This window comes from Haliotis rubra, unplaced genomic scaffold (assembly GCF_003918875.1).
Source record: "Haliotis rubra isolate DU_JTF1 unplaced genomic scaffold, ASM391887v1 Scf99, whole genome shotgun sequence".
Classification (NCBI taxonomy): Eukaryota; Metazoa; Mollusca; class Gastropoda; order Lepetellida; family Haliotidae; genus Haliotis; species Haliotis rubra.
In genome coordinates this window covers 787,151-814,691 of record NW_025767734.1, presented here as the reverse complement: position 1 = coordinate 814,691, position 27,541 = coordinate 787,151, and the positions used below count along the sequence as shown (strand labels likewise).

General features: G+C 40.9%; 2 protein-coding genes across 5 annotated transcripts; one reads left to right on the top strand and one right to left on the bottom strand.

The window, feature by feature from the left end:
* Nucleotides 1–5,131: 5,131 nt before the first annotated feature.
* LOC124265692 (tigger transposable element-derived protein 4-like) lies at nucleotides 5,132–11,509 on the top strand. Of its 3 annotated transcripts, none has more exons than XM_046700493.1 (3): nucleotides 5,132–5,235; nucleotides 7,892–10,620; nucleotides 10,679–11,509. In XM_046700493.1, the coding sequence occupies exon 2, from the start codon at nucleotides 8,007–8,009 to the stop codon at nucleotides 9,615–9,617; it is 1,611 nt and encodes a 536-aa protein (XP_046556449.1). In that variant the 5' UTR covers nucleotides 5,132–5,235; nucleotides 7,892–8,006; the 3' UTR covers nucleotides 9,618–10,620; nucleotides 10,679–11,509. The 3 variants fall into 3 exon arrangements, with proteins under 3 accessions (XP_046556449.1, XP_046556450.1, XP_046556451.1); XM_046700494.1 differs by having other exon boundaries at nucleotides 5,151–5,239; XM_046700495.1 differs by lacking the exon at nucleotides 5,132–5,235 and adding an exon at nucleotides 5,320–5,560.
* A 2,037-nt stretch (nucleotides 11,510–13,546) lies between these two features.
* LOC124265641 (protein FAM221B-like) lies at nucleotides 13,547–27,528 on the bottom strand. Of its 2 annotated transcripts, none has more exons than XM_046700434.1 (8): nucleotides 27,426–27,528; nucleotides 26,371–26,455; nucleotides 23,848–24,010; nucleotides 22,333–22,473; nucleotides 21,589–21,699; nucleotides 18,276–18,479; nucleotides 17,820–17,939; nucleotides 13,547–15,049 (listed from the first exon to the last, which is right to left on the bottom strand). In XM_046700434.1, exons 2-8 carry the CDS (start codon nucleotides 26,401–26,403, stop codon nucleotides 14,847–14,849), a joined length of 975 nt encoding a protein of 324 aa, XP_046556390.1. In that variant the 5' UTR covers nucleotides 26,404–26,455; nucleotides 27,426–27,528; the 3' UTR covers nucleotides 13,547–14,846. The 2 variants fall into 2 exon arrangements, with proteins under 2 accessions (XP_046556390.1, XP_046556391.1); XM_046700435.1 differs by lacking the exon at nucleotides 27,426–27,528 and adding an exon at nucleotides 27,041–27,412.
* Between the last annotated feature and the right edge of the window lie 13 nt (nucleotides 27,529–27,541).

Below are 27,541 nucleotides of genomic sequence, written 5' to 3'. Positions count from 1 at the left end.
CAAAAAGGTTGTATTCTCCTAATATGTGAATAGAGTTTAATATTTTGTTACATTGCTGTGGTCGTCGAAACGAAAGAAATGTCGAGGGTTTGTGTCATATGTATAATTTTAAGTTTCTTTATAAAGACATCTTGTGTAATTGACCGTATCGCGGATATTACTTTATACGTCCTTTTCGGAGGTCTTTTGAAACGTGTTTTATAAAAAACCTGAATGGGTCAAGCTGGTTCCTGGCTTTCTATGCGCAGTTTCTTCTTGTATATAGAAGAGACGGAGACTAGCATGAGAGGAGTGAGATTGCTTTCAACAACCTTTCAAACAGTAATTTCGGTTGTATCGTCAGCTAATGTTGTAGAGAGAGCTAAATGGCACAAGTTCTTGGACGTTTACCCGTTTAGTGACACACGAGCACGGGTATCGTGATGTTACGCCTATAACCATTATCAGGACGAACCGGGATTCGAACCCAAGATCATTGGTTTACTAGGGACTAACCTATGCCCAACCATTTACCGCGCTTTGCCGAGTGGGTCACGAGGAATTACGGTTTATCAGTCATCATCAGTCCGAGTCTAGACCTTATTATTTAAACAGATAATCAGGGTTTTTTCCTTATCTTTTCTGGGGTTAAAGCGTCCGCTCGTCAGGCCGAAGACACGGGTTCAAATCCCCACATGGGCACAATGTGTGAAGCCCATTTCTGGTGTCCCCCGCCGTGATATTGCTGGAATATTGCTAAAAGCGGCGTAAAACCATACTCACTAACTCTAATCTTGTCTAATTCTAGACTTTGGAATTATTGATAACGGACATGGGAAATACATAAATTGTTAAAGTGTGTTATATATTTGAGGGATTACGGCCTAATCCGTCGAATTTTGAACAGTCAGCAGTGCCGGTCCGTCGAATCATGAGTGGCTCTGTGCTAATCGGTCGAATTTCAGACCGTGTTAACACTAAGTCTAAGTTCATTGATTAAGGGGTCGGCTTGTATTGGTTTAGACTACATGTTTTCTCAGATGAGGAAGCGGATGATTGCAATGAACTATCATCTTCTTGTTGTATTAGTTGATTATAAAACTGTGAGTACAGGTAATAGTACAACTTGAAATTGATCTTAAGTATCTCTGTTCATATATAAATACATGTCAAATGTGGAGCATTTCACACTTTCGAAATTCTAAACTCAATAACAAAGAATGAATGAGTGAGTTTAGTTTCACTCATCAATATTCCAGCTATATGGCGGTGGTCTGTTAATAATCGAGTCTGGACCAGACAATCCAGTGATCAACAGCATGAGCATCGATCTGCGCAACTGGGAGCTGATGACATGTGTCAACCAAGTCAGCGAGCCTGACCGCCCGATCCCGTTAGTCGCCTCTTACGACAAACAGTCGCCTTTAGTGGGTTGCTGAAGACCTATTCTACCCGGATCTTCAGGGGTCCAATAACAAAGAAATTACCATTATAAATGTATACAGAAAACCATCCATTAAACTCACTATCCATGATTTAGATATACTATCAAAATTCATAGGTCCCAACACCATTATACTCGGAGAGTTGCCCCAACTTTATTTAATTTTATGATTAATGACATTTTCCCAGAAAAAACAACCCCCAAAATTTCTACAGCTAAATTTCTGGACCTCCCCACGTCTGTTAAACAAATCAGCAGTAAAACCCAAACTATGCTAAATCATATCCAAAAATGGACTCAAAGTGGAGTTTCCATATTAACGTCAAAAACACCGTGGGCATTCTATTCAAAACACAGCGAATGCAAAATCATACCCCAAACTGCACCTAAATAACCAAGAAATTGAATTTAAAAAAGGAAGCTAAATACTAAGGAGTAACTTTCGACCAACCCATGACATGGACAACCCATATTCATAATTTGGTCAACTCATGCCCAAAGGATTTAAACTTACAGAGCGGCGACATCATTGATTGTGTTGGACACATGCTCGGAGCATGGCGATCGTGTGTAACATTCCTACAATGTATATTCCTATATATTTCTCCTTAGGAATGCATTTTATTTAATGCATCAATTTCTCATTGTATCATATAAGTAGGCAAAGATAAGTACAAAAGTTCAAAAATAAAGAGAGTCAAACCATCCAACATCCCTCGAGTCTTTTTTTTTTGAGTATGATCCACTGTTTTGATAACTAATGGGGCGGTGGGGTAGCCTAGTGGTTAAAGCGTTGGCTCGTCACGCCGAAGACCCGGGTTCGATTCCCCACATGGGCACAAGGTGTGAAGCCCATTTCTGGTGTCCCCCGCCGTGATATTGCTGGAATATTGCTAAAAGCGGCGTAAAACTAAACTCAGTCAGTCAGTCAGTTGATAACTAATTAATAGCTAAGATCACACTGCTCATCCGTTGAATGCATTTTACTACTCTTAAATCAGAAATTCGACGGATCGGTACACGACCATTTGAGGACGCCTTGATCTCAATAACTTTAATAAGATATTTCTGTACGATTGTAATTAGGCATTGATTCTAACAGACATTTCTTGCAAGAATATATATTTTAGGTACTCTCCAGTCATGGAGGCGTGAATCTGCCTATGTTGCGTGTAGCAATATTCTCGAGTGTCACGATAGTGGTCACTGGTACAAATATATTCATACGCGGCTGGATCTCTGCTGCAGCACATTCACTTTATTATATTGCCAGAATGGGTGGGATTTCGTATATCAAGTGAAGACATCAGCTCAGCTGGTTTATTGTTGGAACGTCTCTTAAGCTAGTTCATGTCAACGACCATTTTTTCGCCAAGGTTGACGTGTTGTTTGAATGGGCTTCTTGGCCAGCAATGGTAGAACAATCAAACAACTGGACTGCCCTTTCTTTCCATCCTATGAGAATTATACATTAGGACATAAACATGTTATGTTTTCAATGCAGAGAGAGTTACCTTTAGTTGTGCAGATGCGAACTAAAAATTGGACGCGCAGTTAAAGTAACCGCACCTTTCTTTTTTGTAACCTGTGATCGTACAGTTATTTCAAAATGGAGTAGTCCCACTGTGCACGTGCTAGACGACTGAAACCTGGGGAGATGGTTTAATGATATGTGTGTGATTCGGCTGACTGCGTATCGTAATACCCCAACAGTTATCAATCCCTGGTTTGTCGGTGTCATCGGTTCCCAACTGCGCTGATCGATGCTCATACTGTTCATTGGCGGATCCAGAGGGGGTGGATCTTTTCTCCGTTGGCTGACAACCCCCACCCCCACCCCTCAAAATTCCTGGATGCGCCCATGCTGTTGATCACTGGATTGTCTGGTCCAGACTCGATTATGTACAGACCGCCGCCATATAGCTGGAATATTGCTGAGTGCGGCATAAAACTAAACTCACTCACTGGTTTGTCGGTTCCAGAAATGATAGGCATCAAGGCGCCGTGTGAGTTAACTGTAATATATATTGAGTGAATGAGTGGGTTTAGTTTTACGGCGCTTGTCTCAATATTCCAGCAATAGGTGGGGGGACACAAGAAATGGGCCTCACACATTGTACCCATGTAGGCACTCGAACCCGGGTCTAAAGCCCCTTTCACATGGACACTTTTACTCACATGGCTATTTATACTTACATAAGTATTTACTTACAGTGGCATGTGAACGCATTTGCTTACGTGAGTAAATATGCATCTGAAGTAAATGGACATAAGTAAAAGTATATTTGCTTTACATAAGGGGGGTCTAGTAAATGTATATTTACTTATAAGTATAAATGCTCCTGGAGTATTTTGGTCATGTGAACAGGTTTCAAGTTTGCTTATGTAAGCATTTTACATCGAAGATACAAGAAAGTCATTAAACCAATTCTAAATGCACAATATCATGCCTAATCATGTTATAGATAAGCACTGAATACATAACTGATCACAGAAACAAAACTGCTTCAAACTATTCCAAAGATTATGACTTCATAGGGTATGCTGCATCAAGCAAATTCACGTTTGACGTTGATGCTTGCTTGTCTGGGAAAATTTGCTTGTCTCCCCTTTGTTCTGAGCTGCTGCAATCAAGCTTACGGCCTTCATTGTTGACTTTCTCTATCAGAATGACCGATGTCCGTTGGTGCCGGGAAAAAACAATGGTATCTGAAAGCTCATTTTATTCATACCTCGTAAAAAAGCTATGGTCGGCACCAGAATTCAAGGGTCGGTCGGGTAATCGGAACCACAACATATTTTTGTTTAGGCCTAACAGTCTGAACAACCATTAGGCTATCCCACCGTCCCTGTTACATTGAAGAATACGTAACGTTCACTTCACAAAGATGATGGCGTGTTAATGAGAAGAAAAGAATACACAACCCTTACTTACATTACATCTAAAGTAACTTGTACCTAGATCTCTTAAAATTTAAAGGTATTTGTGTAGCTTTGGATTTTGTTTTATCGTGACTGTTGAGTATTTTCAATATATTATTGAGTATGGGGTGCGTCTTTAACCAGGGATAATCTACGTCTTCTATTCTCCCTGCTTTAACCGATTTTGAGTAATATCACTTTCGACTGAGTTTCATAACCAAAACCTGCACCAATGGATATAAAATCGAACAAAGTGTAGATTACACACTTACGAACAAAACTGGTAACTGCATAATGTTTGATTTTGCTCAGTTATTGAGTTATCTGTGTCTCGCGTGCGTTATTATACTTTACCCTAGTCTCAAGCAGCAGTTGTCAGGTCTAATCCCGGAGAATACAAGTGCCGGTCGCTAAAACGACCCCTTTAGACAGACAAAGAAAAATGTGCCTATTGATAAATGTCTAAGAATGTTCACACACTTTAACTGTCATACGGACAAAGGCAACACTTTGCTAATCAGCTGATCAGTTATTGTCACACAATGGGGGCGGTGGGGTAGCCTAATGGTTAAAGCGTTGGCTCGTCACGCCGAAGACCTGGGTTCGAATCCCCACATGGGCACAATGTGTGAAGCCCATTTCTGGTGTCCCCCGCCGTGATGTTGCTGGAATATTGCTAAAAGCGGCGTAAAACCAAACTCAGTCAGTCAGTCAGTCACACAATGAACGGTGCCATTTTGTTCAATATTATGTGAAACAGACTATAACGGTAAAGTGAACTGGAAGTGCTTGGCCCTTCTGTTCACATGCGCATAGTGAACAAAGCATCTCGCAGATTCGGCGGAATAAACCGTGAACTGTGCAGCGTTAGTTTTCTAGGGTGACATTCGGTAGGTATTCCCCGAGATCAGTGAGTTATGCTTCGTTATACACCATACCATCGGTGACCTACTTTGACAACCTGGGACGGCTGTTCAGCGCATGTGAACGATCTCTGAACGATGACCACTGGGAGTTGTCCAAATGTTCAGAGTCAGACGACCTACTGTAAACAGACCGTGCATGCATTATTAGATGCTCTGTGACATCTGTAGCAATACTTACATGTGATCTATATCTTCGAGTATTTCTGTAGTCTTAAAAGTCACGCAAGTTCCAACGGTATATTTGTGTCCAGAGTGAAATAATGCTGGCTATTGTTTAGCCGCGATTCAGGTGACGAATTATTGTCAGTACAAATATAAACCAGGAAAACAGTTTCATGCACGATTAAGATATCTGGAAGCTGCTCATGATAGCTGTACCTGGCATTTGCTATGTGCGCAGTTTGACAAATATGCAGCATGTGTATTACATTGTTAAATTGTCTGAGATTAGTATTATTACTATGTGATAAATGTGATGTCACGTGATTGTTCATCCCAGTGTGCATGCATCATTATATGGCTACATGTCATTGACACATAAATGAATCACATGTTGTATAGATGAATAAAGCACGTCAAGAGTCACAATATTGTACGAATAAATCTCAGCATGTGTTAATGTTAAATCACATTTGTTACAATGTGTTAAATCACTTCAAGATTGAAAATGGAGCATTATGAATTACATTATTTACAATGTGTTACAAATAAATCACTGCATGGTGGAAAGTGCAGCATTTAATGTATCACATTTGTTACAATATGTTATAAACAAATCACTGCATGCTTGTGAAATGCAGCATTAATGAATCACATTATTTACAGTGTGTTATAAATAAATCACTGCATGGTGGAAAGTGCAGCATTTAATGTATCACATTTGTTACAATATGTTATAAACAAATCACTGCATGCTTGTGAAATTCAGCATTAATGAATCACATTATTTACAGTGTGTTATAAATAAATCACTGCATGGTGGAAAGTGCAGCATTTAATGTATCACATTTGTTACAATATGTTACATCACTTGCTTGTGAAATGCAGCATTATGTTATACAACATAAATCAATCACTGCATGGAAAGTGCTTGAATCACATTTGTTATGTTATAAACAAATCACTGCATCACATTATTTACAGTGTGTTATAAATAAATCACTGCATGGTGGAAAGTGCAGCATTTAATGTATCACATTTGTTACAATATGTTATAAACAAATCACTGCATGCTTGTGAAATTCAGCATTAATGGATCACATTATTTACAATGTGTTATAAATAAATCACTGCATGATGGAAAATGCAGCATTTAATGAATCACATTAGTTACACGGACTGACTGAGTTTGGTTTTACGCCACATTTAGCAATATTCCAGCTACATCACGGCGGGGGACACCAGAAATGCTATTAGTTACAATGTGTTATAATTAAATCACTCTGTGCTTGTGAAATGAAGCATTAATAGATAACATGTCTGCGACCATGTATGTTATGATGTAAACTTTATGAGGATTGTGTCTAGTAAACAACGTGTGTTGCTGTTTGTATCAACAGTGTATGTATTCCATCATGTGATCGCTGTCTGAAGGTCTGTTTGGGTGACTGACCTCGTGAGCATGGCTGCCATGGAATAAGACTCACAGTTGAAGCTTAGTGTAAATTCTACTTGTGTATTGTAAGTTACTTGTTTCACTTTGTCCTCAGAAGTTTATAAGGGCCAATGGGGTAGCCTAGCCTCAGGGGCGAATCCAGGATTTTGAAGAAGGTGGGGTGCTCATAAAGCATGAAGTCCAAAGCTTAGGGGAAAATGCTCCTCAGGGACATTTTTTTGGAGGGAAAAGGGGTGGGGTGGATGGTGTGTGTGTGTGTGGCACGCACACACACCCCACACTCCCCCTCTGGATCCGCCCCTGCTAGTGGTTAAAGCGTTCGCTCGTCACACCGAAGACCTGGGTTTGATTCCCAATATGGATACAATGTGTGAAGCCCATTTCTGGTGTCCCCTACCATGATATTGCTGGAATATTGTTAAAAGCAGCGTAAAACTAAACTCACTCACTTCCTAAGATATTTAAATGGCAATCCTGACTGTAACTTTTGTTATGGTGCTGTTTTTAGTAGACGTGTTCAAACTGTGGACTACTTGTCCAAGTGAGTATCAGTGCAATGCAACTGTTTCTGATAATCATGTAGTGTTGGAGAAGGCCACAGGATGATCAGCTTGCAATTGGAGACTCTCTTCTGAACTGGGATTTTGATGTTTATTGTTTAACACCATACTCTGCAAAATTACACCTACATGATGGCAGTATGTAAATAATCGAGTCTGGACCAGACAATACAGTGACCGACATCATGAGCATAATTCTTTGCAATTGGGATATTTGATGACATGTCAACCAAGTCAGTGAGCCTGACCACTCAATCCTGTTAATCGCCTTATGACAAGCATGGGTTGCTGAAGACCAATGTAACCCAGATCTTCAAGGGTTTGTGAATTCTGAAGGCATAACAGGTTATAATATCACATCAAAATGCATATCTTCTTTAATTCAACTAAATATTTTTAGTGAATACAGTGATAATACCATACTAATTCTATTCCTTTGTTTCAGATCCTCATCTGATGCCAATGATGAAATCTGCAGGTTTGAAATGAAAGTTTCTGCCCAGGCAGACAACCAGTTATACCATCACAGAAATGTAGAGTGACACAGCTGACCTTCAACAATGTCTGAAGGTCAAGGTCAGGGGACAACTCAAACAACACCCGCCTCCTCTGCCACAACTGCTGCCAACCCTCCAAGTACTGCAGGCTACCCATCTGCTGTTCATGTTGCCACACCCAGCTCCGAGAGCTACCCATCAGCCTCTCATGTTGCCACACCCAGCTCTGAGAGCTACCCATCTGCCTCCCATGTTGCCACGTCCAGCTCTGAGAGCTTCATGGTGTTCAACATACATGAGGCGACTGTCACCCTGCCTCAGACTCAAGACTTCCATGCAGCCACAGCCCTGAATCTCAAAACTCAGGACAATGATCCACCACAGCCAGCTGACTACACATTTGGTAACCTTCAATACAGCATTAAACCAGCCAAAGCCAGGAATGATCTTTCTCTTGCTAACAAGGTCCGTCTTATTAGAGAGTCTGAGAGCACTGGAAAAAGTCAGAGACAGTTAGCTGCAGAGTTTAGTATATCTCTGGGATCGGTGAATAACATCCTGAGGCGGAAGCGTGAGTATGTTGAGGCATACGAGAACAGTGATTGTCCTACTCCACCTGCCAAACTCCCCAGAAGGATATTTCCAAAGAAACCTGATTTTGATGTTTTGAATGCACTTATTGTGAAATGGGCAGAAATAGCCCAAAGCAAAAATATTCCTATATCCAGATCATTAGTGCAAGAGAAGGCCAAAGAGTTTGCAAAGAAGCTGAACATGTACAGTTTCTCTCCTTCCCAGGTATGGCTAGAGAACATCCAGAAGATCCTTAATTTGCCTCTGCACTCAGGTACAGAGAACTCTGACCTGACAGCCAAGTTGTACACAGTGTGGATGAAGATGTTGCCATACCTGGTGCAGGGTTATGAACCAGAGAATGTGTTTACCTGTGGCGAGACTGCTCTGTTCTACAAAGGACTGCCAGACAAGTGCTATATAGAGGGTGGTGTGTGTCTTGGCACTCACCATAATATCAGTTTTGAGGATCACCGCTTCACCCTCCTGTTCTGCTGTAGTGCTACTGGGGAAAAACTTCAGCCCCTTGTGATTGGGACAAACTCTTACCCCTTCTCTTGCCAGAGTCTCAACTCCCTTCCAGTCACGTGGAGGAGTCAGCCTAAGGCTTGTATGACATCATCAATCTTCGCAGAGTGGTTACAGCGACTTGACCTAGCAATGGAAAACCAAGGTCGTCGGATTGCATTGTTCATGGACATGGCGCCGGCTCATCTGTCCAGTCTTGTCCTGAAGAATGTGAGTCTCAAATTCTATATGGACAACTCCTCTTCATATCTCCAGCCTCTGCAGCAAGGCATCATCACAGCCTTCAAGTCGCATTATCGTAAACGTTTCCTCCAGGCTATCCTGGCCCGAGTGGAGGCCAGTGAGGAGGCAGCAAGTGCCCTGAAAAACATCACAGAGCTGGACGCCATCTACTGGATCAGGTCCGCCTGGGACAATGTGAAAACATCTCTGATCTGTAACTGTTTTGATGCTGTTGGCTTCAGCACATCTGAAGCTTTGTCTGATGATGGCACCAACAGCCTGTTGTCAAATCTCCCTGAGCTGGTCGAGGGAAACTGGTCAAGCACTGAAGTTCACACCAATGTATGCTGAGGTGTATTTGCAGTTTGACTCCCAAGTCCTCTGTCATGTGTATGAGGAAGCTGAATGGGAGAAGCAGCTGATTGCAGAAGCACTAGGTCGGCCCATGATTAAAACAGAACCAGAGGACACTTACGGGGAACTGTTCAAGCAGAAATTCTCTGACAGCTCTGGTATGCATAGCCAGTTAGATTCCAATGTGGTTCTGCAGAATGAAGCTTTAGACTGTTTGAGTAAGCTGAAGTCGTTTGCTGTTAATGACACTCACTTGCTGACTAAATTGTATTCACTTGAAGAAACCATGCTGGAGTCCATCAGCGCCAAGAGACGGCGTGCAAAGTATCGGAGCATCAACATTCTTCATATGCAGTGACTTTATTGCACAGTATATGATGTCTTTATACGGGCATACTTAACCCAGGGGATCATGGGTGTGACTCCTTTTACTTTTCAGCTGCCAGTATCATCTACTCACGTGTTGAAACATCATGGTTGGTGTGATGTTTGTGCCAGACATTCAAGCTTTCAATACAGTCAGCTCCTCTCCTGCATTCTGTTTCCAGCCTTGATTGCAGTAGCTTTCCATGCCATGCTTGGCCAAACTCACTGGTTCAATCCAGTAAGGTCACAAAACGTTGATAACCATTATACAGAACAATCATGGAAAGAAATAATGAAAGTAGTCCAGATTATACCTCTAAATATCTGTAAGGATATTAGGAGTTGTAGTATCTTCAATGTTGTAATTTATTTTTTAGAAAATACATCTAAACCTATTTTTATTGATATATTTATTAAAATGTGTAATTCCCTACTCTTCTTGATCGGCCAGTATAATGTTTTCCTTCCATACCGCGGACCCATGTGCAAATACAGTCTTGTTGGCAAGTCACCATCTTGTCCCTCAGTAATCTCCCAGGAAATTGCTCACCAATGAATACAGAAAGATTGGTCAGCTGTTGTTAAGCTTCTTGTGGGACTATTGTATTAAATTCATCCAGTGATGTATTTTAATGTGGACATTCTATGGGGCTGACTTGGTTGACACATGTCATCGTATTCCTATTGTGTAGATCGATGCTCATGCTGTTGATCACTGGATTGTCTGGACCAGACTGGATTATTTACAGACTGCTGCCATATAGCTGGAATATTGCTGTGTGTGGCGTTAAACAACCACCAAACCAAACCTCTTCATCTGCATGGGTTGACAGTGCCATCTTCATCAAGACATTATGTAATCGCAGTGCTTGTGAAAGTGCCAACAGTGTTTATCATGCTTTTTTGTTTTGTTGTTTTAGCTTGAGGATTGATGTGAAGCTTATTTCAGTACTTATTTCAAGGCCCCCACAATGTGAAAATGACTGCTGTATGGGCAGATTTACTGTACTTTAAGATTGAGTCAGCTGAAAAACATTGTACCCCAATAGTTCAAATTTGTGCAATAATAGAAAGACTTAAATAGAAAGATAAAAACACTCTCAGGTCACTCACATTGGAGTATCTGAATCAGAGTGAGTGAATGTTGTAATAAGCTAGTCAGCTCTGTCATCACTACCACATGGCAACAGGTAGTCTGATGGTTTACTGCAAGATATGGATCTAAACCGTAAATCTTTTTGATAGTGTTGTGAATTTGTTTTGGATGAGACACAAGATTGGACTAACATATTAATCAAACTGAGTGATCCATTGTGATGAACAGTATCATAAAGTGTCTCATTTAGGGCGATTTCTGGTAAACTTGTAAATAGGATATTAGTGACATTATGCTGCTTTGTCACACAATCCAAGAGCTGTCTCATGATGTGTACATAGTGATATATGTCTTGAGATACAAGCCAAAACTGTATATTCCAATATTATTACAACATTCTGCTATTAAGTGGTATCCATTCCCAAAACTTTTGTTTGTGTTTCTTCTGATATTGGTTTAGTTAGACCACCCCCGGCTTGTATGATACCCAGTTTATGACACAGTGAACACTCCACAGCTCCCACTTGTGTGATAACCAGTTTATGACACAGTGAACACTTCTCAGCTCCCAGAATGTGTGATAACCAGTTTATGACACAGTGAACTTCTCAGCTCCCACTTGTGTGATAACCAGTTTATGACAGTGAACACTCCACAGCTCCCAGAATATGTGATACCCAGTTTATGACAGTGAACACTCCACAGCTCCCACTTGTGTGATACCCAGTTTATAAAACGGGAAACAGTCCACAGCTCCCAGAGTGTGTGGTACCCAGTTTATGACAGTGAACGCTTCTCAGCTCCGACTTGTGTGATACCCAGTTTATGACAGTGAACACTCCACAGCTCCCAGAATGTGTGATACCCAGTTTATGACAGTAAACACTCCACAGCTCCCACTTGAGTGATACCCAGTTTATAACACGGGAAACAGCCCACAGCTCCCAGAGTGTGTGATGCCCAGTTTATGACAGTGAACGCTTCTCAGCTCCCACTTGTGTGGACCGCCTCCATGGTGTAGTGGTTAGAGCGTCCGCCCGGAGTGCGGAAGGTCGCGGGTTCGATCCCTGACCGCGTCATACCAAAAGACGTTAAAATATGGTACTTGTTGGTCCCTGTCTGGCGCTCGGCATTAATGGGTACAACAAGGACTGGTCGGCTTGGAGTCAGTATAATGTGTCTGAGTGGGATATTCATGCTTCACTGCGGCATGGTATCTCAGTGGACTAGCACAATAAAACCAGCTTCAGTCTGGGCTAGTACAAGCAGCCGCACATACACATACACATGCATGCACGTCGTCATATGAGCGAAATATTCTCAAGCATGACATTAAACCCAATTCCACCACCACCACTTGTGTGATAACCAGTTTATGCCACAGTGAACATTCCGCAGCTCCCACTTGTGTGATAACCAGTTTATGACAGTGAACACTTCTGTGATAAATCAGCTCCCACTTCCCAGCTGTGTGATAACCAGTTTATGACAGTGAACACTTTTCAGCTCCCACTTGTGTGATACCCAGTTTATGACAGTGAACACTTCTCAGCTCCCACTTGTGTGATACCCAGTTTATGACAGTGAACACTTCTCAACTCCCAGAATGTGTGATACCCAGTTTATGACAGCGAACACTCCGCAGTTTATGACTCCCACTTGTGTCCCACTTGTGTGATAACCAGTTTATGACAGTGAACACTCCACAGCTCCCAGAATGTGTGATACCCAGTTTATGACAGTGAACACTTCTCAGCTTCCACTTGTGTGATACCCAGTTTATGACACAGTGAACACTCCGCAACTCCCAGAATGTGTGATAACCAGTTTATGACACGGGGAACAGTCCACAGCTCTCAGAGTGTGTGATAACCAGTTTATGACACGGGGAACAGTCCACAGCTCCCACATGTGTGATACCCAGTTTATGACAGTGAACGCTTCTCAACTCCCACTTGTGTGATACCACAGCTCCCACTTGTGTGATACCCAGTTTACAACAGCAAAACGTCCACAGCTCCCAGAGTGTGTGATACCCAGTTTATGACAGTGATCCACAGCTCCCACTTGTGTGATAACCAGTTTACAACAGCAAAACGGCTCCACGGCTCCCAGAGTGTGTGATACCTGGTTATTACAGAGTGAACACTCCACAGAGCTGAGAGACCTGGTGGATCTTGCACCTGTCCATGTGTCCATGTATAATTTTATTGACAATAGGACTGACTATTTCATATTCTGCCCCTAAGCCCCCATCCCTTGTGTTCCACATAAAGGATTACTGCCACCTTCTGAAGACAGAACAACAGAGTAGAGATATGAAAGGATATTGCTTGTGTTTGTCTCACTGGTGATCAAGTGTAACAAGTAATTTGTACTTTGCAAGACATCATCAGTGTCTGATCCTCCAAACTCGAGATCCAGGTTTGATAGGTCTGTGATGCAGGTAAAAACAAGTCATGAATGAACATAAACAGGGTGACCCCAGTTGTTTATTCAATCAAAAGATAAGGACTTGATAAAATATCTTGGTGCTTTTAAGCAGTGTACATACAAATCCAATACATCAGCTATACACCTGTGTGTAACAAATATAGAATATATCACAGTTCTTGCTACAGCTTCACCACAATCAGTGGACTTAACACAAGTACTTGCTGGGAGGAAATCACAATATGGAATCAGTGGCTTCTTTAAGCCATATCAGTTTCGTTTACTGTTATAGCCTACTCGGATATATTTCAACCAAAACATGAGACAATAATGAGTTACACATATTCACCTCTAATCTCCTTATTGTTTAAATTTCTTAACATTATCAATATTCCATTAATCTACAGTCAATATTTATTTTTTAAATAATATTGTCAGTTTTTGTTATTATTGTTTTTAATTGAACTTTTAAAATATATAGCATGAGTCATAACAGTTTTATCTAAAGACTAAGTAAACACGGCATGGTGTGACTTTCCAAATATATACCCTTTCAGAAAAGTACCTTGGATGTTTTCTGTGGTTCTGAATGTCCAGTGTTTGGATTGTTTTATATAATTGTTAGCAACAGTAAGCATTTGACAGCAGTGAGATCAAGAAAAGACATTCTTCTGGACAAAATAACATAAAATATCCAATAACAACATTCCTGAATACAGAAACCATAAACTTCATGACAAAAACTGGAACAAGTCTCTAAAACAACATACACAAGCCAGTAATGGGGGAAGCAGTATCTCTTAATTTACTGGTAGAGATAAATGTGGAGAGTGTTATAGAACGACAGCGTACTGGAATGTCATGAAGACCGATATAAAAACACATTCCTAAACAAGGCACATCTATTCCTAAATATATATGTTATATCTTCAAACTACCTGTGCATATTCAGTTTAACAAGTTTGTTACAGAATAATGAATTGTCACTTTGGTGTGTTTAGTTCAGTTGCATATTTCAGTAATGAAAGAAAACAGCAATTAAGTACATAGGCTGTATAGTGTTAAAAAATTAAATCTAAACATTTCTTACCTTGGGATATTTAAATAGAAATCAATTATTGCACTAAACAGAACCAATACATATGTTCATATCAAGATCATGATCTATTTATATAGGTACTTTATACTTCACATGTGTATTTAGAACAAGGAACAAGATTGCACTACCTAACATACAGATAGGTAAGACTGATTATGATCTTGATATACAGCACACTTGTAATATATCTGAGATTCCAGAACTTTACTGGCCACTCATTATCAGCACAGATTTAATCATAGACTGGCTTAAATCCAGCCCTACCCCCACCCCCACCAAAGCTGACAGCAGCATCATTTCCGACTGGTCGTCGTGTCTGCGGGATGGAACCTTCCCCTTGGGTTAATGCAAGGTAGCGACTGTCGTCATGCTCCTCACCAGTCAGGGTTATATTGCGCAGGTTTGGCATCTCCGCAAACGGCAGGTACATCTCCCCTAGATACATAGGAAATCATTATCCAATAACAGAAATCTTCTGATGATATATTACAACTGAATAGTATAAGTAAATTCTAGGTAAACTGCACATAATATCTCAAGGCCTGTTTATACGGTGACATTTGCACGTGTTTATTTTTTGCGTATGTGTAAATTTGCTTACGTGAATATATTTGGTCGTATAAACGCAATTACTCATATGCAAATTTTACTACCCCAAGCAAAAATACTCCTGGCCTGGACCAGGTGCAAATGTTTTACTACCGGTGAGTAAATGCCTATTTTTTGCTACCCTAAGCAAATGTGGTCGTATGAACGCATAGCAAATTTACTTAGGGTGAGTATTGTTTTAGCAACCCTTTTCTTTACATCCAGTGGTTCCTCAACTGTATGATCAAAGGGAGAGAGCTCATCCTTCGGTCAAATGCAGATTAATTCATATGTTTCTCGACGCATTCTAAATTTGTCCACATTCGGCATCGGTGATACGGTCACCAACAACTTCAGCACCAAAGACTTGATGTTTGATTTCTTCTAGAATTTCAGTCATGCGAACATCCAAGCATCAGACCAACACTGGTGTAATAAGGGAAATGCCGGTGTCCTCCCATTAGTCAGACAACCCATTAGTTAGACACTTAAAAAAAACTAATTACACGGTTGAGTGAACAAATTTTAGATGGTTGTTACCCATTGGGGAAATGGACTAATCCAACTTTTACCCCATTAGTCAGACATAAAGAGATTATTGAGATTAGATTAGACCAATTTCATTATCTTTTATATATTATTTACCCACAGTCAACATCAATTTCATTATATTTGTCACTATCATTATATCACACGAATATAAATAAAATCGTCACATTCACTAGCACTACAGGCATAGTATGGAGGTGCAAAGTCAAATTCAGCCAAGCTCCACGAGATTTCCAACAGCCTCCAAATACTGCACTGGAGTCTTGCTTCCGTGCTCCTACTGCTCTCACAATCGGCCAAGTCGGTGGTTGATCTCCCTGTAAACCTTCTTGCGTGGCCCAAGAGCTGCACCGAAGTCAATCTGGATGATCTTCAACTTGTCGGCCTTCTCAGTCTTCTTGAGAATCTATATCAGTCTGAAGACATTCGGGTGACGAGTCGAAAGGTTCAGACGGCTGTTAAATCCTTCAAGGCAGTTGCTGGTCCTCGGGCCGGGTCTCAGGATGGTCCCACAAAGACAGCCTAAACAGAGAGTCATCATCCCCGGTGACCATGTAGTTGTTGAAGGCATAGGCCCTGGGACATCAGGGCAAGTGTTCATACATCAATCCAAGTCACCCTGGACGATTGCAAGAGGAAGCAGAGGCAAGGCAGGTGCACTACGAATCCGCTTCTCAACTTCGGGGTCGCCACGGTGGCTTTGAACGAGTCCGAGGGCTTGCACCTTGCGCCATTCTGCCGACATACTGTGCATGTCTTGACAGTGCCTCTCCAGTGCACACAAGTCGTCCTCTTGTTGTTGTATACATGGCGATCAAAGAACACCTGAATCGTGCCTCTCTGCGATGTGATGAACTGTGCTTTCTGCAAACCCGCCGTTATTGTGCAGTACAGACATTTTGGGAAAACTGAGTTGAGTTTATTGATTTACTCACAATAATGATTAAGCCACACTATCAACTATGCACAAGAAGACTCTTAATATTATGTGAGTAGATCAATTAAAAGGGATTAAACTTTAAAGTCAATGCTGACCTATAGGAGTTTGATCTTATTGTGTTAGAGATAAGCCATTTAGGCCTACTCCATTATCAGTGTAGGTGAGCACTTGGTCCACCCCAACTCTACTGTCTAACTTGTGGGGTGTCTGACTATTGAGGTATCACCGGGAAATGCCAATCCCTTCTTGATATCTCACATCTTACTCCATCCAATCCTAGGGCAAATATGATCTATCATCAAGATTTACTACCACTTTGCTTACAGAACTTAAAGTCTGTATGAACGCACAGCAAATTGCACACTCTAGCAAATTGCACACCCTACGTGGATTTACTCATGTATGCAAATTTGCACATGTGTATATTTTCGCCATATAAACAAGCCTTCAGTTTCATAATCCTACAGATTTCCAGGAAACATCTGTATATATGGAGGTGTATATATATGGAGATGAAAGACCATAGCTGGGTCTAACAATAACATGTACAGAGTACATACAGATGTACTGAGTACACACCTATTGGCCATCACTACTACGGTCATGCATCTCACCCACCTATTGGCCACCCCATCTCACCTATTGGCCCTCACAACTACAGTCATGCATCTCACCCACCTATTGGCCCTCACTACTACAGTCATGCATCTCACCCACCTATTGGCCCTCACTACTACAGTCATGCATCTCACCCACCTATTGGCCATCACTTCTACAGTCATGCATCTCACCCACCTATTGGCCATCACTACTACAGTCATGCATCTCACCCACCTATTGGCCCTCACTACTACAGTCATGCATCTCACCCACCTATTGGCCATCACTACTACAGTCATGCATCTCACCCACCTATTGGCCACCCCATCTCACCTAATGGCCATCATTTCTACAGTCATGCATCTCACCCACCTATTGGCCATCACTACTACAGTCAGCATATCACTATTGGCCATTTCTCCTTGTGTTATGCATCTCAACCACTCATTGGCTTTCACTGCTCGTGTCATGCATCTCACACAGCTATTGGTTTCCATTCTCTCCCAGTGTCTCAAGTATTTCACCTACCTATTGGCAAACCCTTCTCTCTTCGCATATCTTCTGTCTCAAAGAATGTTTCATGATTTTCCCAATGCTTATCACAGGCCGCACATAAAAAGTTTGAAAAGAATCCACCACAAGAACATCCTGAAACGAGAAAGAAATTTCCTTGAGTTATTAGAGTATAAAATCAAGTTTTTCTACTGAAAATCAACCAGACAAGCAAGTGATCAAAGGACTAACTCTGGCAGCAATGAGACAGCAATCACACCTACTTCACATCCATGAATGTTTAACCTCGGCTGGTGTATTAGCACTGAATATGAGAGACATGTGACTAAATGACATTGTACATTCACCTTGTAACTCAGTCGTCATACTCTTGTAATGGAATGAAGTTGAATGTTTTTTCAAGACAAGGTGACCAATCAAACGTATGATGACCAATGTACATTTGTCTGCGATCATGTCATGCCTTCTCACCTCTGTTTTTGCATCTGTGGAGGCCGTTAGGATCATGCTCCTCATGGGTGTGTTTACATTTACATTTACATCGCCAGGTTGTCACATCGAAGTCTCTACGCCGCTGGAACCAGAATTCTCCAATGTCCTCTGGGCGAGATGGAACCCATGCAAAAGCTTTACAAGGACAGCCCGATTGCTTACAAGGGACCCGTACACTGTGCCCTGCAAACATATCACTGATTATAGACAGCAACAACATATTCAGTTCTCTGTCATGTGTGGTCCATGAGGCACTATAGACAGTTCAAAGTGTTCATCGCACATCAGTCCAAGATTACTGCTCAGTTCAAACTTATTTAACAGCATTCAAATCCACCCACTGCCAGAATCATAGTCGTAGTCTGGATATGACGAAAGTTAATTCAAGGTTAATCACTAATTCTCACTTCATGTTATTATACATTTAACAATAGTTTACAGGTCATTATCATTTGCAGAAGCTCCAAGATGGCCATAACTGCTAGACACAAGAGGGCTGTTGAAGAGACAGGGCTTCGGCAAAACATATTTACTTGAAAAGAAGAAAAGTGATTAAGAATTACAGCTAATGATGGATAAAATTTGTCCTCAGCAGGATTGTAATTATCCCTCAAACAACCCATAAAAACATACAACACAGAACAAGTGGCTGTTCTTCGCATGAAGAGTTGGGTATTGGATGTCTGCCAAGGACTGTTGCTCTGTGACATAGCACTTGATTCAGCATCCATCTTAACTCTTTTACATGTCTCTTTATCTAACTTCCTGCAGGTTCTCCCAAGTCTCTCAGTATGCACAATACTTGATCAACCTTAGATATCATCACCAGCTAAGAAGGTACTTCCTCAATCTCACAGTCAGTCAGATGGCACGTTTGATGATATTTATGTGCAAATGAGTTATTATATGATGTCAAATGACAAAACATGGTTGATAAAGGCCTATGATTAAACAAAATCATGGCCTCAATTAACAGTGGCCTGCATTGTGACTGTTAATTCTAAAGAAGAAAAGTAACTCTAGAGTTTTGTTACTTCCACTCTTAATTCTGTCAGATATGTTCTGAACACTGCTAGTATTAGGACTGTCCACATTACCAGATTACATAACTCTGATGGATCAGCTGTAATAATTACAACACCAGAGTTTATTATTAATATTTCTACTATTTTCTTTCACCTGCCTCCTCTCTCAAGCTCACCTTTGATGAGAAACACACAACAAAATGGCTGACTTCAGGTGAGTGGATCTGGAGGGACTGGGTCGTGTTACCTGTATACTTGTCATGTTCCCCACCAGAAAATGGCTGACTTCAGGTGAGTGGATCTGGAGGGAGGGTCGTGTTACCTGTATACTTGGCATGTTCCCCACCAGCAAATGGCTGACTTCAGGTGAGTGGATCAGGATTGAGGGTTGTGTTACCTGTATACTTGTCATGTTCCCCCCCAGCAAATGGCTGACTTCAGGTGAGTGGATCTGGATGGACTGGGTTGTGTTACCTGTATACTTGTCATGTTCCCCACCAGCAAATGGCTGACTTCAGGTGAATGGCTGACTTCAGGTGTTCCCCACCAGCAAATGGCTGGATCAGGTGAGTGGATCTGGAGGGAGGGTTGTATACTTATCATGTTCCCCTTGAGGGAGGCATGTTATCATGTTCCCCCAGCAAATGGCTGACTTCAGGTGTGGATCTGGAGGGAGGGTTGTGTTACCTGTATACTTGTCATGTTCCCCAGCAAAATGGCTGACTTCAGGTGAGTGGATCTGGAGGGAGGGTTGTGTTACCTGTATACTTGTCATGTTCCCCCAAGCAAATGGCTGACTTCAGGTGAGTGGATCTGGAGGGAGGGTCGTGTTACCTGTATACTTGTCATGTTCCCCACCAGCAAATGGCTGACTTCAGGTGAGTGGATCAGGATTGAGGGGGTGTGTTACCTGTATACTTGTCATGTTCCCCAGCAAATGGCTGACTTCAGGTGAGTGGATCTGGAGGGAGGGTCGTGTTACCTGTATACTTGTCATGTTCCCCCACCAGCAAATGGCTGACTTCAGGTGAGTGGATCTGGAGGGAGGGTTGTGTTACCTGTATACTTGTCATGTTCCCCCCAGCAAATGGCTGACTTCAGGTGAGTGGATCTGGAGGGAGGGTTGTGTTACCTGTATACTTGTCATGTTCCCCCCCAGCAAATGGCTGACTTCAGGTGAGTGGATCTGGAGGGAGGGTCGTGTTACCTGTATACTTGTCATGTTCCCCCCCAGTAAATGGCTGACTTCAGGTGAGTGGATCTGGAGGAGGGTTGTGTTACCTGTATACTTGTCATGTTCCCCAGTAAATGGCTGACTTCAGGTGAGTGGATCTGAGTGGTCGTTACCTGTATACTTGTCATGTTCCCCCCCAGCAAATGGCTGACTTCAGGTGAGTGGCTGACTTCAGGTTCCCCCCCAGTGGATGACTTCAGGTGAGTGGATCTGGAGGGACTGGTCGTGTTACCTGTATACTTGTCATGTTCCCCACCAGCAAATGGCTGACTTCAGGTGAGTGGATCTGGAGGGACTGGGTCGTGTTACCTGTATACTTGTCATGTTCCCCCCCAGCAAATGGCTGACTTCAGGTGAGTGGATCTGGAGGGACTGGGTCGTGTTACCTGTATACTTGTCATGTTCCCCCCCAGCAAATGGCTGACTTCAGGTGAGTGGATCTGGAGGGACTGGGTCGTTACCTGTATACTTGTCATGTTCCACCCCAGCAAATGGCTGACTTCAGGTGAGTGGATCTGGAGGGAATTGTGTTACCTGTATACTTCAGGGCTGACTTCAGGTGAGTGGATCTGGAGGGAGGGTTGTGTTACCTGTATACTTGTCATGTTACCCCCCAGCAAATGGCTGACTTCAGGTGAGTGGATCTGGAGGGAGGGTTGTGTTACCTGTATACTTGTCATGTTCCCCACCAGCAAATGTCATGTTCCCCCCCAGCAACTTGTGAGTGGATCTGAGGGACTGGGTTGTGTTACCTGTAAAATGGCTGACTTGACTTCAGGTGAGTGGATCTGGAGGGAAGGTTGTGTTACCTGTATACTTATCATGTTCCCCCCAGCAAATGGCTGACTTCAGGTGAGTGGATCTGGAGGTACTGGGTCGTGTTACCTGTATACTTGTCATGTTCCCCACCAGTAAATGGCTGACTTCAGGTGAGTGGATCTGGAGGGAAGGTTGTGTTACCTGTATACTTATCATGTTCCACCCCAGCAAATGGCTGACTTCAGGTGAGTGGATCTGGTGGGAGGGTCGTTACCTGTATACTTGTCATGTTCCCCCAACAAATGACTACAGAAACATTTGGACATCTTGTTGATTCGCTGACAGTCATGCTTGAACTCCGGACATCGCCAGCCAATATAGATACCTACATGGCAGTGTAAAGAGTTGATCGTTGTCAGTGGAATATAGTATGTATCATCACAATACAGTATTCATTATTAGAATACATAAACGTACACTTTAAGCATATCACCTAAGCAAGTTGAGAATGAATTGGACCTTCAGTGCTAGTTGTAAGTATTTCATGACTATTCCTAAGAGCTATACATTAAAATATCTGTGTGCAAAATGAAAAAGCAGATAACTATAGTTTGGCATAGCTGACCTACACTGACGAACATTGACCTTTATGACCCAACACTGCCGCTGTTACAGGTCATTGGCTCCCTCCCTCTGCAAGCAGTTTGCGTTCTGCTGTTTATTTTGTTGACAGTTACATAGACAGATTCTTTAATACAAATGCATAAAATCGGTGATTTACAATGTGATTAGGTCGTCTGACAAAACATCCACTTGCACAGTTTGAGATCGATTGGGTCATTGGATGAAGAGATATTTACAAAAAAACGGGTCCACATGCATTTCATGCCAAACTATAGTGCTTCAGATAATAGTAACATGACAAACCCTAGAGTAGTCCTTTTCACCTTCACTAACAAAGTAGTAATGCTGACCTTGCCATTACAGTTTTAAACCGACTGTGTATTTTTCTGCGTACCAGTTTTCTGAGCCTCCACTGCAGCCTCAGTTTCAGGGTCAAACAACTTCTTCAGTCGAGGGGCAAAGTCATCATTCATCGCACGGGCGAATGACACAACATCATAGTTTTTGGCTGGTTCGATTTTCCTCATGGTATAACCTATATGTAAATGGACAAATAACCTATTTAAGCTCTAAATAAAAAAGATATTGAATATATCAACAGAAAAATATTAGCTAGTGACCTACTGAAGCTCACCTTCATGAGATACTTAAATCAGATAAATATAATTATAGATATGACACTCTTAAGTTTTCTACCAAATCTAGTAAGTTTATATATGATTTTCTAATTCTAAGGATATAATGCTGAATATGTAAGAAAGTAGAAATAAAAAATGCACATAAGATTTACCGAAATAAATAAGTCATAGCATCTGTGAATAATTTGGTCTGGAAAAGATATTGAAAAGGCAAAGTCCCTAAACATAGATGTTGACCGATGAATGAAAGGAATAACCACCCTTGTATCTTTTAAGCAGCAGTGGTGCATCTTATTACCTCCAGTATGAGGTAAAACTGTAAGCAATTTTAGCAAATACTCAGAATAATAAAGATACTATGGCAGTTCTAGTCTCACAAAGTATGTGAATCATGAAGACATTGTAAAATGATAATGTTTACTATGAGAAATATTCTGCAAAAAACTTCAGAATGTTGAACTATGTGCAAGTGTATTGTGTTGAATGCTTCAGTCATCCATCTACCTTACCTAGATGTATATACAAAGGTAAAGTGAAATGCTCAAGTTTTTAATTAAGTTTAATCAAGCATAATGATTTTGTTCTGTTTTGCTTTATAAATCACTAAACATGAAAATTCTCTGCAATACCCACTCTACACTCCTCATTATACTGTGTTGAGCTTGCCTAGAGGCATTCATGACAATAAACAAGGTGTTGCATATGTACACACACAGATGATGTGATAATATATAGAGTTAAATTGTAATGTATATGAATCTGAAGACTTCAATCCTCAGCTAATATATTGCTCAGCATATATAAAAGCAATCTTACTGCATCATGCTGAATACCCTGGACCAAATCATTACCACAGGAATCCAGTTTGAATGACATAACATGAGCAGTAACTGTACATTCCAATTACATTCATGTGAGAGAAATTCTGTTAGAAGCTACCTAATGATGGTGATTAGATACTGATGTCACTTGACATTAATGATGCTATGGAGTATCACTAGATGGCAGCTTGATGTGGGAATAAGGCCCAAAGTGATGTAGGTCTCAGACGTTTATGAGCTGGTGAAACCCACATACTGTGCAGGCATAAACCTTATCAAAGTGACCCGGGATTCAAACCCACAATCTTTTTTCTTGCATGCCTAAGGGACATAACTCAGCACAGCAAATTCTGCTGCCTTGGACATGCTTGTCAGCTTAGTATGAAGGAAACAAGATCTAACCTACTGCACAACTGTGGACTGACTGACCAGGAACACAACAAATCTCACCTTCTGGTACCAGGATGCCATCTTGTTTTGTCATCTTCATCGGTGCCATGGCTCGACTTCCTCTAGGTACCACTGCCTTAGAGGTAGGGGTTTGCCTGCCCCGCCCTACTCCAGTAGCCTCGCCTTTCTTGGTCCCAGCAGGTGCCGGTGAACCACTAGATTTCTGAGATATGTCAAACATGAAACATGTCATCATTCTTCATCTGATGTGAAGCAAGGGATAAAATCTCTGGACATGAGGCCCAAGATGCAATACATTCATTTACTACTCCTGTCTCGCAATACATACAATTCATTACTTTACAAAATATATTGAAGTAAAAACATATGAATAACAGAAACTGTCCAAGAAAGAGTTTATGCAGTTTTCCTTGATGGCTATAAACAGCAGAATCCTCACAGTGCCCCCAAGCTTATATGTTTCCCCCTTATAGTACCCCATCAAATGATTCAGGGTTTACCAACAGAAAGGGAGAGAATATGAAGCTATAAAATGAAAGTACTCTATTGGGATACAAATCACAATGCAGCCATATTACTAACATACATATCATATCACAGCCTCATCGCATCATGAAGGCTCTACTAGTCCTAGACTATCAAATTCTGCTGAAGACAATAAGATTTGGGGGGATATTAACTTACTGTAAATCATGAAATTAATGCGAGCATTTTATTAATGCGAAAAATGCATCTGTACTCTTCTCGCATTACTATAATGACGCATTTCAGTATGACCATGTCTACTTAATAAAAGACAGAAAACGTAAATCTGTTGACACTACACATTACACCAATACAGGTCACTTCCTCATTACAGGTATAGTATGACCAGAAATTATTGAGAATTTTAGGAATATGTTTACTTGGATTTCTAGTATAAACAACCTTGACCAGCTATCAAGTGCTTGGTTTCATTCAAGAGAGACAACTCTGTTAATCCTTTTTTATTAGTTTGTGAAGAGTTATCCCCCTTTGTTTACTTGCTAGCAGACGGGATTTTCAGTGATCCTCAGTATGGATGAATTAGAGAAGAGGTATTATAACAAGGACATCAGATCAGCTAAAGTGATTTCAAGTAGAACAGGCATCCCTTTGTCCACTGTTTATCGTGTTTTGAAAAATATTGCAAATGGATATGGCATTGAGCACCAGGGAGGTGCAGGTCGGCCCAGAAAATTGACTGTCGGTGACAGGAGGCGGCTTGGTATTCTTGTTTCTAAAAACAAACGAAGGAGTTTAGAAAACTTAACGCTGGATATGATTGATAGAGGAACTGTGGCTGTCTGTAAGGAGACAATTAGAACTGAGCTGCATGCAATGGGTTGGCAGAAAAGTCGAGGAATTCCATCACCCATCATGAAACCTGAACAAATGGAGCCAAGGTTGAACTGGTGCTTACAGCACAGAAATTTTAACTGGGACAATGTGATTTTCTCAGATGAAAGTTCTGTGTGGCTGTTTCCTAATACACTGAGATTCTGGACCAAACAAACTGAAAAACCTTTTATCCATAAAGTATCATATATGTACTAACCCAAAGTACAGTCCCAAACAAACTGAAATTTAACGTGAAATGGGGGTGGCATATCTGTGTTAGGGGCAACGCCCCTCTGTGTATTTGAAGGAATATGAACAGTGAGCGGTACACAGATATTCTCGAGGGACATTTACTTCCATCTGCTCACGTGTTCTATGGAAATGTTTGGATTTTCCAGCAAGACAACGACCCAAAACACCGGTCAAAGCATTCACAGGCCTGGTTTCAAACCCAAAATATGACATTATTAGATTGGCCAAGCTATAGCCCTGACGTAAATCCAATAGAAAATGTTTGGGGACTTATGAAGGAAAGTGTCAATAAGAAAAATCTGACAAATATTGCTGAAATGAAAGAAGAGGTGGTCCGATATTGGGACAGCATGGACCACGAACTTCTTTGATCAGTAACTTCTTCTTTGATCAGTAGTATGCCCCGCCGCATTGAAGCCTGTCATAAGACAAGTAGTAGCATGCAATCACGTGATCAAACATGGCAGCATAATCAAAACATCGTCAGCTCATTTCCATTCATTGCTTAAGCTCAATTCATTTGATCATCAACACAGATTCCTGAGCTCGCATTATTCATTTTAACAAGTGATGCATTTTAGACTAGACCCTGAGCTGCATTAATTTCATTAAATTTGTGACGCATTAATTTCATGATTTACAGTATTTATTTTGTAAACACAATGTTTCGGAGTTACTTCTTACTCCTTGTGTGACAAAAATAGAGAAGCTGACATAAAAAACTTTTTGACTCATGAATATATACTGACAGTAAATGTAATGTTTAAGCAGGACCAACTATATACACTGAGTACCAGGGAAATATGGTTTATAATAGTCTTCTGGAATGTTCTTCAGAAACAAATGTCTAAGTCTGCACAGTTCTCACAGAGCAGTGAAGTATTGATGAAGAACATAAAATTATATGCAACCTAGTAGTAGACATATATCGGTGATGAAACACAAGCTTACTGATTTGGGTGCTCCTCCTGTGGTTTTCTTCATCTTGTCATAAAAGGTTTCATGGATTTTCTAAAAGTGATTGTTACATGAAGAACTGAAAAAAAAAGTAGAAAATCTTTTTCAAATTTGTGAATCCTTCAGTATACTCTGGCGAGAAACTTCCTGTGTCTGGCTTATAAGTACTGTTTCTTTAAAAATGCAAATGATAATATCAAAATATCCTGTCTTCAGCGGCCACTAAATGAAATCTTTAAAAACAAATTATTTCATTACTAAATACTGGAAATAATATCTGCTCTGTATCTGTAACCATCCAACAAATGAGCCTCTGTGTATCTTGCTTATATTTTGACATAGAAATAATATATTTGGTTTACACGAAATATAACATTGTTAATGTTGGGATGAGAACTTGTGACAGGTAGGTTGACAGCAGTAACAGAAACAACACATTTAAAACAACACGCATTATGGATCTGTTAGCCAATGCCATGTGTAAACAACACAAAATCAACTGGCAAATCAGAAAAATGAAGGAATATTTTGTCTGGAAAATTCCAAGACAACATACAACTTTATGGATAAGTAATTCTTGTTCAGTGCATATAGCAATTTTTCTATCTAGAATGTCAATCAAACAGTATCAAGCAGAAACAAAAGAAAGAAATCCTATTTTTACCATAACTGCATAAGCAAACTTGTCCTGGGTTTAAACAAACAAGTCCCTTTTGACAAGGTTTAGTTATGAATATGTCACTATCTAATGATTATTCTGTTTGTGTCTAATGACAATTTAATTACAATTACTTTTATTTCTTTGCCCCGACTATGTCTGTGATGCTCTCAAAATGTATGGTCATGGAAACGAATAAATATTAGCGATGGTCATATCTTCCCGGAACATAAGAAAAAGGAACGTATTTGATATTTTCATGTGCGGATCAATGTTGATGGTAAAGCACCCATTTTAAATAACAGCAAAAGGAGGCTATAGCCAAGATTTGCAATGTATACTGTATACGTAAAAACACCACGGACTCCGTCGTTCACTTATTTTCGCGCACCTGTTCATACTGCAGCCGCCATCTTTAAACAAGTCCTGTTGCTATGAGGTTTTTCTTATCCGTAAAACAGTTGCGAATATCAATGTATTCTGATAAGTTTACGTTAAATAAAAATA

Bases quoted from the DNA above. Each gene is read 5' to 3' on its own strand.
- LOC124265692 (XM_046700493.1), top strand. From the start codon at position 8,007: ATGTCTGAAGGTCAAGGTCAGGGGACAACTCAAACAACACCCGCCTCC.
- LOC124265641 (XM_046700434.1), bottom strand. From the start codon at position 26,403: ATGAAGAAAACCACAGGAGGAGCACCCAAATCA. The intron at 24,011-26,370 runs GTAAGCTTGTGT...GACATATCTCAG, and splicing joins CAGGAGGAGCACCCAAATCA to AAATCTAGTGGTTCACCGGC. The intron at 18,480-21,588 runs GTAACGACCCTC...ATATGTTTGCAG, and splicing joins GGAACATGACAAGTATACAG to GGCACAGTGTACGGGTCCCT.